Genomic DNA, 10,696 nt, shown 5'->3' on the forward strand with positions numbered 1-10,696 from the left:
AGAGAGAGAGAGAGAGAATCCGAAGACAGGCTCCAGGCTCTGAGCTAGCTGTCAGCACAGAGCCAGCTGTCAGCACAGAGCCTGATGTGGGGCTCGAACCCATGAACTGCAAGATCATGACCTGAGCCGAGGCCGAACGCTCAACCGACTGAGCCACCCAGGTGCCCCATTTCCAATTTCTATCAGACTATAGTGAGCAATGGTGCTTGGGCAGTGGGTTGAGCTGTCTTTGGGTTATCTTTAATTTTAGGAGTTATAATAGGTCACATGGAACATTTTACCTGTTAATAAAACAAATGGCAGGGGCAAGAGACAAGTTCTTTAAGCCTGTGACAATGTAGTCTAGCCGATGGCCAAATGTAAACATGAATTTATGGACCTTCAGCTACACCTAGTGGCCAACTAAGGAAAGGAACAAATGTTTTATTGTAATATTTTACTATGCTTCTTCAGCTTCTTTACATTTACATGTCAATCAGTAACTTCTTGGGTAATTATGTATATACTGTACAGTTTCCTCTGTCTAACTATTCTCCAAGGACTTTATTTGTAATCTAGCTAAATAATTCATTCCCAAAACTGGAGGAATGTGGTGATATAGAACAAAAAGGGACTGTGTGTTGAGAAGTTGAGGAAAAGGAAATAGATGGGCATAGATGTGTATCTCTTACCTGCTTGAAAACTCTAAGTGCCAACTTACAGTGTGTAGCATTTGCTATGTTCTTGTACTTTAGCTTTACATATAGCATTTTCTTTTCCAGAAAACAAATAACAATAGCAGTGATGATGATGATGGTCCAGCAAGAATTGTTTGAAGGAAAGAGAGCCCAAATATTTATTCTGCATTGATATTTATGAGGTTGGAAAAATGAAATTAATCTGTAAGAAAATAGAGCAGAACCTGAAGGAAGAATTGATCAGGTTATTTTCAGTATATAATATACATACTTCAACCACTGGAATGGTATGTAGTCACCTGTACCTTTGCAAGTGGCAATGTTTTTGGTAATTGCTTCAGACTGAGGAATCCCAGGAGCCAACTGTATGTTCATGAAGGCAGATGTTTACAGAGATGATTCCAGCCATTGACAAGTCGAACCCACTGGGAACACATCTACGGCACGTCCCCAAGCTCACAGCCATCTTGCAAAAAGAATGACAAGAAGTGATGTAAAGATTTTAAAGGGGTTTCATGGTATTCCACCCCAGTTTTCCAGAGGAAGAAAATGATAAGAATGGGTTTATGTTTCCTTCATGAGAATTCGAATACAGGATATATTAATTAAACATATATCTTTATTTTACTGATGGAGAAACCTGAGTCAGCAGTGATTAAATTACCCAGCTATTTGGTTACAGAGCTAGGATGACCCATGGTTTTTACTTCTTGTCTACTCCTCTTTTTTATTACAGTTATTAATGGAAGAGTTTTCTGTTTTCACAGGACACCAAAGCAAGAGGAAGTTTAAATCATCAAGAAAGTTTAGATAAAGGAAGCTTATTTAAGTGTAAAGGAACAAAATACTATTATTTTCTTTACTTAAGATGTATATATATTTTTTTCTTTTTTCTTTTTTCTGTCTTTCCCTTCCTTTCTTCCTTTCTTTCTTCCTCCCTCCTTTCCTTCCTTCCTTCCTTCCTTCCTTCCTTCCTTCCTTCCTTCCTTCCAACCTTCCTTCCTTTCTTTTTTTGCATGCTAATATTCTGAAATCAGCCCGACTCTTAGAAACACTGTTAAATCATAGTGGCTTCTGGGAAGTGTGTCACGTTGTGAGGTGATCCTCTTTAACATGGAAGAATTTAGCCACTGACATTCTCATTTAATAGATTATGGAATTGACAAAGCTAAGTTGTTGGCTTACTTTGCAAAAGAAACTATTTACATTCAGCAATATGTAATTCAATTAAGAAATAAAAACAGAATTAAAATGTAAATCACTGGTATTATTTCATTTGACTTGAAGTGTAAACCAGGTAAAGCTTTTAAGAAGGGATTAGGCAGGCTCACCACCTCTGCTAGTCTTGCAGTGTCTGTCAGGGCCAAACTTAATTTCGAAGAATCTTCAGACTGGGTGTGAAAAGCATGGACCCAAATCTTATAAATCCCGAAAGGAAATGGTATGCAACTGTAGGGATAGGTCCATGTCATAATTGTGTTAGTATACTTTATAATTTGTGTGCATATAATGAAGTGGTATTTTTTCTCCTGATGCATGTTATTAGATTGATGAGCTTACAATCATGGCATCTAAAAATAAGAGTAATTTGAAAAGAAAAAAAAAGATTAAGAGTAACTTGGTTTAGAATAGTAGTGTCACATATTAGAACAAACACTGTCCTGGGCCACCTGGGTGGCTCAGTCAGTTCTGGCTCAGGTCATGATCCCAGGGTCGTGGGACTGAGCCTCACGTTAAGCTCTGCACTGAGCATGGAGACTGCTTGAGATTCTCTCTCTCTTTCTCTCTCTCTTTCTGCCCCTCTACCCCCTAGCTCTCTCTCTTTCTAAAATAAATAATAATAATAATATAAAATTAGAAAAAATTAGAATAAACACTATACTGGAAGCTGGGTCTGGAAAGCCACTTAGCCTCCTTCCAGCTGTATTGCCCTTGAGCAATTTACTTCCTCTTTAAATAAAACTTCCTTATCTAAAATTGGAATAATGACCTGACATTCCTTGTAGGACTGTTACAAGGATGAAATAAAATTACATATGCAAAGTGCCCACCACAATGCCTGTCACATAGTACGTGCTCAGCAAAGTCAGCTCAGTCACAGAAAACTTGAGGTAACTAAATGATTTGTTAAGTGGTGTGGGCAGCAGGGTGAATTTCTCTGATTGTGTAGAAATCGTGTAGTCTAAACAGTGTTTCTCAACAGCTTAAAATCCATGCTCCATCAGTCAAGAAGATTTTTCGGAAATCTTACTGAAGTAATATGTATCTCAACATTTTCGCACATATATGTATATATGGAATATGTGTTTTCAAGTTACTGCCCTAAACCTTCTTCCCATTCTGATCTGCCTCTTAGAGAGGTGCCCCTACCTTGCCCTAAACCATGGTGGCAGACAGGGATCTAAGAAACATGTGGATATATTTATTTGGGGTTCATAGTAAGAGCATAGCAGTGCAATCACTTTTCACAGACTGGCTCCGTCATGCATGTATTTGCTAAACACACCGGCTAAAGAGAAGAAATATGGATTAGTTATCATTTTGCATCCGGGATCTTCCTTCAGAGAGTTATCCAAAAGAAATATAAGGGGGCAATATTTACAAGGAGACCTAAAGATTTTTATGCACAATTTAATTGCTATGTGTTTGTCAGCATGGAGATATTGTCAGGAAGCAAAGGAGGGGGGGGATGTGGGGTACCAAAAATTAAAAAGAAAAACGACAACTCGTGGCCAAGCTAGTTAAAGAAACCACAGGCCAACTTTTCTGTCAATCCCTAGGGAAACACATAGAGAAAAGGCTTCAATAGCCCTGATCACATTTCCTCTACTCTAGCATCCTGTACCCTGTAAGTGTTCATCAGATAATACCGTACCCTGAAATTGGCTGTCCTCTGACAACGTTTTTTCTGGTTTTCTACCAGTTTGACTTTTACACAAGCCTAAATCTTGCTCCCTACCCAGATTTCAAGAATAGACCCACAGGATTCTTTAACACTATTAACTTTTCAAAAGCCACTCGCCTATTTGCATATCTCCTGCAAGGCACACTCTGCTAACCTTGCCTTGCCAGGAGTTCCTTTGGAGGGAGAATCCCTTGTCTGCTTTGTTCAGCAACTGAAAATGTAATCAAGGGGCCCTTCCACTGTAGAGGGACTCGAAGGATTTCAGGGCGGACCACAGTGGTGATGCTATGGGAAAATTCCAAGAATCCTGTGAACTACTGTCCTCACCCATGTCGTGCCCTGCCTCCCTAATCTTTCAGATTAGTTCAGCCTAATGAAAGCCAACAACATATAAAGCTAGTAATAGTACTCATTTGTCTTGCATCTGCTTTAGTTCACTCTTCATGTGTTGGTTTAACCAAGCAGAGTTCTCAAAAAGCATCACCAACCAGCTCCCGGTGCTGGCTCTGACGCCTGTAATGCTCATCTTGGGCAAGAAGTAGCTGATAAAGATCCAAGCACTAAAAAGCCATTATTTGTTCCTAGATGGTAAGGAAGGTGTTGGTAGATATTCTCTTCCCCAAGGACCACGGATTCATTTCCTCACACAGTAGACACCAATTTCTCTTAGCTTTTCTTTTATTATGTTCATAAATATCAAAATCCTACGGGAATTCACATAAACAGCTCTTAGAATATTTTCAATTCATTATTTGGCATTACGATGACTAAGTTCTCCAATGAAGGGGAAAAGTTCTTTCTTTCAGATGTCTTAAAAATTTCCAACAGTATATGTGCATCTTATTTACTATAAAGCAAACTAAAACTATTTATCGACAGTACACTATTTGATACAGAAATGTCCTTATATTTCTTTACCCAGTTTAAATGATACGTATTGCTACCAAGAAAAAAACGGAATCATTTCTCTCCTAGCTGGATAAAAATAGGTCAAGTAATTTAAGCCAGTCCATTGCAATTAAAATTCTGACATTGCCATTGTTTCTTTTATTCTGGGGGGAAAAGACAAACAGAACACATGATAATAGGGGTGCACTGGCTAAGTCACTTAATGTGCCACTCATTGTTGTCTTGCTTCAACCTGCCTGGCAGCTCTGATTCTGATGATAGTGGTACAGTACCAAAATTATAAATACCATCTCTGAAGATGTGTAACACCTCTTTTGTGCTAGCAAAACAATACGGTTGGAGAGGAGAAAATTGCCAATGGCTTGGGTCCTGAATTCCTTGAATTCTACATTTATTTATTTCTTTGGAGACAATGTTATCTGCCAAGCTTATTTTAAAGTAAATTTCACTGAATCAATTAGCGGCACTCATTCTCCTTAAACATCCTGTGGCCCTTTCACCGGTTTAGAGCCTGTGGCTTGGTCACATTCCAACACAGATAACCGCATTCTGCATTCCTAGATATTTCCCTCCACCTTTCCAAACACTCACCATCAAATGCATTATCATTTGCGCTTGTCCCCAAACAAGAGTTCTGTTGTGGGAGTGCAGAGTATCAGTTTTAACTGACGGCCTAAAGCATTGCTCATTATACTTTTATAAAAGAAAATCCCTTAGCCACTGCATATTTTGAAATATGAGGCATATCTCAATTATGTAAACTTGTCCAAAGTTGAGGTCTTAGGTAAGCAAAATGCTCTTATTTTCATAAAGGGTGTTTACTTTGAAATCTTTTTGATGAAAACTTTCTCACTCAAATATATGCTGTTCGCGTCAAGAAAGAAAACGAAGCATTCAGAAAAAGTAAACAAACAAACAAATAATAAAACACAACCAAAAAACCCCTCTTAAGCAAATGGATTTCTTTTGACCTTCTAAATAAATTCCACAAGGGGGCGAAAACACCTAATGGTCTGGGGCTGCAAAGTTTATATTTCAAAGCCGGCCACCCATAATAGATTAGTGGATTAATATTTTGCTCTAAAGGATCTGGCCTTTAATGTTGACATCAATTTATAGCTACCCCAGGCGTTTACAGTAGTAAAAGTCACGAAGACCATAAACTTCACAATAGATGTCAGCCTTCTGGTACTAGTGCTCTAGCCTAGCACCCCATAAACAGTGGTGATTAGGTAACTGTCCTTCAAGACCCATCCGTAGATGTAACGTCTTTATCAGCTCCCACAAAAATACCGCCACCAGGATCTGAGCAGCCACAAGGCAGAGGCACAAGTTTTTAATCGACGTGTTCTTATTTTTCTGACTTGTTTCTATGATGTTCTTGCTTATCATTGATCTCATCTTGAAAATCAAGCGTGGAGTATCTATTTGTGGGCAAAGCTTAAAGAACAGAAGCTCTCTTGTACCATATTAGAACTTTTTGAAAAACAGCCAAGGTACAGAGGTCAAATTTCCCCATATGCTATAAGCAACTTAGTAGGAAGCAAGACCACAAAAGGTTTTGCAAATGTCCGCCAGTAGCCCGGTGATCTAGGTCACTGTACAGGTTTCATTAATCAGGTTGTTCAAACAAGGAGTTATTTTCCCTCTGCCTGAGAGACGTGCAGATATCGCATAGAATCTGCTCAATTGTTGATCGAGAAAGAGTTTTAATGAAATAGAGATCATTCAGATGAATAGGGGGTGGGGTGGGGGGCTGTATTTGTACTGAGAAGAAATTGTGCTTTTAAACCAGCTTCTCTGTTTGAGTCCTCTGTTCTGGCAGAGATGGACTCAGGATCTAAGAATAGTTCGTTGGGCTCTGCATCTCCACATACGTGTTCCGGTATTGGAGCAGCAGGAGGAATTTAGTGACAGAGCAGGTGTTGTGGCTTATTTCCTGGCAGAATAAATAGTGAAGGGTGGTGGCAAGACAATTCTTTTGCTTCTTTCTTTATGCAAAAAAAAAAAAAAAAAAAAAAAAAAAGGAAGAAAAAACACAATGCCTCCAATAGCTTTCCTTTTTTTTCCTGGCACGAGTGAAAAAGAATAGGAATGGCTGTATTAATATGTATGCAAACATATTTTTTCACTTGAGCCTCTGGGGGAAAAAAAAAAAAAGGAAAAGAAAAACTTGCTGCAAAAATGCCTAGCCAGGAAGATTTACTGCTGATTGCAGATTTAGTATTGACATGTCTTAGCTGAAGAAAACTTCAGCTTGAACTATTAATGTGGGAAATCTGGATTACTTTTTAAAAATGGGGTGAAGAGTTTTGAATGATTTTCCATTTTCAGAGAAATTATTTATTTAGAACATAATTTTTAATAAGTGTCAATTATAGAGGTATAAAAAGCCCAGTGGAGTGTGCGTCTTAATTTTAATGGCTTTCCTTGGCAATAGAATTATAGAATGTAGATGATCTGAATTACACTGAAATGAGCCTTTATGCCAGGCTCACTGTAATTTAACACTTCTGTATTTCCTTTTTTTATTGTGAAATATGAGATTTAAGATTAGAATCTAAGAGTCAAAAAGAAATGCTCTTTTAAAGTTATTATTTGTGAGATTTTCCTCAACCTGTATTTTTCCAGTGGGTCAAATATAAGACTTTTTTTTTCTCGAATGTAGGTGTACTGCTCTTCTAAGATAAGCTAGGAAAACATGAGAGGGAAAACAAAATTCCACCTTCAAACTGGGATAAGTTGAGATTTTAACAATATGACTTTTTCTTTTGCTTGATTATAGGCAAAACTCGACACCTACTTAACTGTAATTATGTCTTCCTGGTAACACATTCAGGTAAAATTAAACAATCTTATCCTCATGTCCTTTGCACCCCTTGTCTGTAACAGAAAAGGCTCAGAATTCTAGAAAACAGGGCATGCTTGCGAAGGAAGATCTTGTGAAGACTGTCATTTGACCCTTGAATCAACCTCCCTGTGTAAATTTTAAATATTATAGAACAAAATAGAAAGCCTCAAGGTGGAATTCTGCCCTCTCTTTCTCTTAGGACTATAAACCAGTCAGAAGCTATTTCAGAGATTAAGCTAGAAAATGTGTGCCTCTCCTTAGGACTTTTGCGGAGAAATAAAATTCGTCACTAGAGATAAAGGTAGATTTATGTTTAATGCCATCCACACCAATCTCCCAGTATATTATCCTGATCTACATTTACATAGTTGAATCAGGCATAACCAGAAACACTTGGTTTCCCCCCACCCCGTGAAAAAAATGTTTATTAATATTTAGTATTACAAACCTTTCTAACTCTGGAGTACACTTGAATATGATGGCAATTAAGAAAAAAATGTTCTTTGACAACTTCTGATTAAACCACACCAAGAGGCATGTTACAATGATAACAATGAAGCATTATGCCAATTATGTTAAATCCTACTCTCCACTTAAGCTCATCATGACCTGTTTTAGTGTCCCGTAATTTATCCTTTGGAATGCTTACTCTCATCAATAAAGTGTTCAATTTAAAGAGAGAAAAAGCCACCAAAAGGAACAACCACCCCCCCCCCAATGACTTTTAGAAAACAAGTATTTCTTAACTTTTTATTGACATTGGCAAATTAAAATAGAATAAATTAACAAGTATTTTCTCAAAAAAATGTTTTGTACAAAAATACTGTCAAAATTTCCTAAAAAGCTTTCAACACAGTAGTATCTTTTCATGTACTGAATAGAACTATTAGCACAGTGTCAAAAATGTTGAAGACAGAAACAAAATAAAAATCTGTGAAATGTTTGCCACTGACGACATTCCACACCCTATTATTGTCTGTACATATGGGGGAGGGGACAGCCAACTTGAAAGTGAACAGTATGACTTTTCCTGATCCAGAACGGTTTGGCCCACATCTGTTTAATCTTCCAGTTTAGCATATTTAAAAAATTAGTCTGTACTCAAATGCATAGTTAAAAAATGAAGCGACACGGCAGAGTTTGTGCAGTAATATCTGCCCTTCAAAGTTCATGCAACCAACTAAATGCAATTTTTCCTTTCACTCGTCAATCTGAATGCAACTCAGTCATTTGAAACCATCTACAAAATCCACAAGATTAAGCAGTTTGCCAAGATTAATATCTAACAGTTGAGCACTGGAGAAAGTGAGGAAATAAGGAGTAAAAACAAACAACAAAAAAGACCAAGTTAGCTAGGTATTTCAACTACATAAGGAAGGTGAATGTCAAGGCTACAAAACGAAACAAAAACAGGAAAAAAAAAGTGGCAGCAATTTTTTTTAAACCAATTTGTACAAGTTTATAGTTTACTTTGTTTCCAAGTTCTCAAACCTTTCAAGATCTGAAAAGTGAGATACTGTGTCTAAGGGAATGTGGTTTTTTTTTCTTTCTTTCTTTTTTTTTTTTTTTTTTTTAATTCACACTGAAGTTGGGGGTTTGATTTCTTTTCGCCAGGGTTTCGATCAAGTCAACAGCTTACTCTGCTGGGCTGCTGTTTGCACACGAAGTCCGTCATAAAATCAAACTCGTTTTGCCCCAGCCAGAGTTCGGGCAGCTCCTTGATGCGGTCCAAACCCATTTCTATCACTAAGGACATAAGCACTTCCTCGTCGATGAAATCAGTGTCTATGACATTGGGCGGCAGCATTGCAGCAGGGACGTGGGCCACGGAGGCGGGCATGTTGCTGCTGCCGCCGCTGCCGCTGCCGCCGCTGCCGCCGCCCGCGCCGCCACCCGAGGTGCCGCCGGAGCCGCCAGGGGTGCTGCTGCCGCCGGAGCCGCCGGGGGTGCTGCTGCCGCCGCTGTGCTTGGGGTTGCAATCTCGGAAGTGCTGGTTTGTCCCGTTCATCTGGTGGCCTGCAGCAGGGTGCAAATCCGGCATGTAGTGGTTGTGGGGGTAGGGGTGATGGTTGAAATACTGGTTGTTGAGCTTCTGCAGCTGCATGCTGGCCGGCAGGGAGCCTCCCTGGCTGGCCACCGGGGGGCCCATGAACTGGGAGTTGTTAAACCTGGCCGCGGGGGCCAGCGCGCTCGGGGGGTGCCCTCCGTTCACAGTCCCCGGCCCCATCGCATGCCTGATGCCGGTCGTGGCATTCATGTTGCCCGCGCCGTAGTGTATGTGCTCGCCCATCAGGGCGTTGAAGGCGTGTTGGGGCTGCTGCTGCTGGTGGTGATGGGGGCTCGGGAACTGCCCCATGCCCATGCGATGGGCAGGGTGGTGGTGCAGCCCGTTGGTGCCGTCGGGGAAGCGCCCGTGGTTCATGGCCATCATATGGTCTGCCATTTCCAGTCCTGAAAGTGAAAAGGGCAGACGGTAAGACTCGCGCCACACGTGCCGCCCACCCAGGCGCACCCCACTTTTTCTTGCCTCTGTCCCCAAGGCTCCCAGGACGCACGTCGGCTGCGAACCACTAACTATCCCCAGGATCCTACTAGTAGCCTGCGCACCCGGGGCTCGCCACCGCGGCGGACCTGCCACTCACAACAGAGCCGGGCGCTGAACAAACAGCCCCTTCCCCTGCTATCTGGCGGGCGGACCCGTGCCCACACCCCCCTCTGCTCCCCGAAGTCGCCTAATAAAGGAAGTGCCCCGTAGCCGCGCCGCGAACTTCAGGCATTAAACCAGCCCTCCTCATCCTGTTGTTGCACATCCTGTTGTTATTCCCCAGCTCCGCCTCACGCTCTTCCTCCGGGCAAACCCAGCCCTCGGAGGACTGGGCTGGCAGGCGCCCCAGCCAGCTTCGCCCGCCGCGCTTACCTTCCGTCTTTGCGATTTCTGTTCCGAAGACCGAGGGCAGGATCGTCGGGTCCGGGACCGGCTCAGCCGCACATAGAGGGGGCCTTCCCGGTGTGCAGGGCGCTCGCTGTCGCGATGTCGGCACAGAGGTCTTGCAGCAGCCGCTGGGGCAGAATCGGAGCCGTTCCCTTTTATTTCCCCTCCGCTGCCCTCACAGCTCGGTAAGACCGCCCGGCAGCTGCCAACAATGAGCTGTGTTTCTTAGGGCTTTGGCCACAGTTAATTTAAGGGATTCAGGAAGGGCGGAGCAAGAGCCTCCCGGGCGGGGCGGCAGCAAAACGCGGACTCCGGAGCCTCGGGCACGCGGGACCGGGTAGTGGAGCCGCGTCCCCGCGGCCGGAGGCACGTGCGCAGAGGCCGCGGGCCCAGGCGCCGCCTCAGTGCCGCCGGACTCCGGT

At 41.9% G+C, this 10,696-nt stretch overlaps 1 protein-coding gene across 1 annotated transcript; it reads right to left on the minus strand.

The window, feature by feature from the left end:
• Nucleotides 1-8,868: 8,868 nt before the first annotated feature.
• Nucleotides 8,869-10,433, minus strand: CITED2 (Cbp/p300 interacting transactivator with Glu/Asp rich carboxy-terminal domain 2). The gene is made up of 2 exons (XM_029945219.1): nt 10,260-10,433; nt 8,869-9,793 (listed from the first exon to the last, which is right to left on the minus strand). The coding sequence occupies exon 2, from the start codon at nt 9,783-9,785 to the stop codon at nt 8,970-8,972; it is 816 nt and encodes a 271-aa protein (XP_029801079.1). The 5' UTR covers nt 9,786-9,793; nt 10,260-10,433; the 3' UTR covers nt 8,869-8,969.
• Nucleotides 10,434-10,696: the final 263 nt, after the last annotated feature.

This window comes from Suricata suricatta, chromosome 7 (genome assembly GCF_006229205.1).
Source record: "Suricata suricatta isolate VVHF042 chromosome 7, meerkat_22Aug2017_6uvM2_HiC, whole genome shotgun sequence".
In the NCBI taxonomy this organism is placed as follows: domain Eukaryota; kingdom Metazoa; phylum Chordata; class Mammalia; order Carnivora; family Herpestidae; genus Suricata; species Suricata suricatta.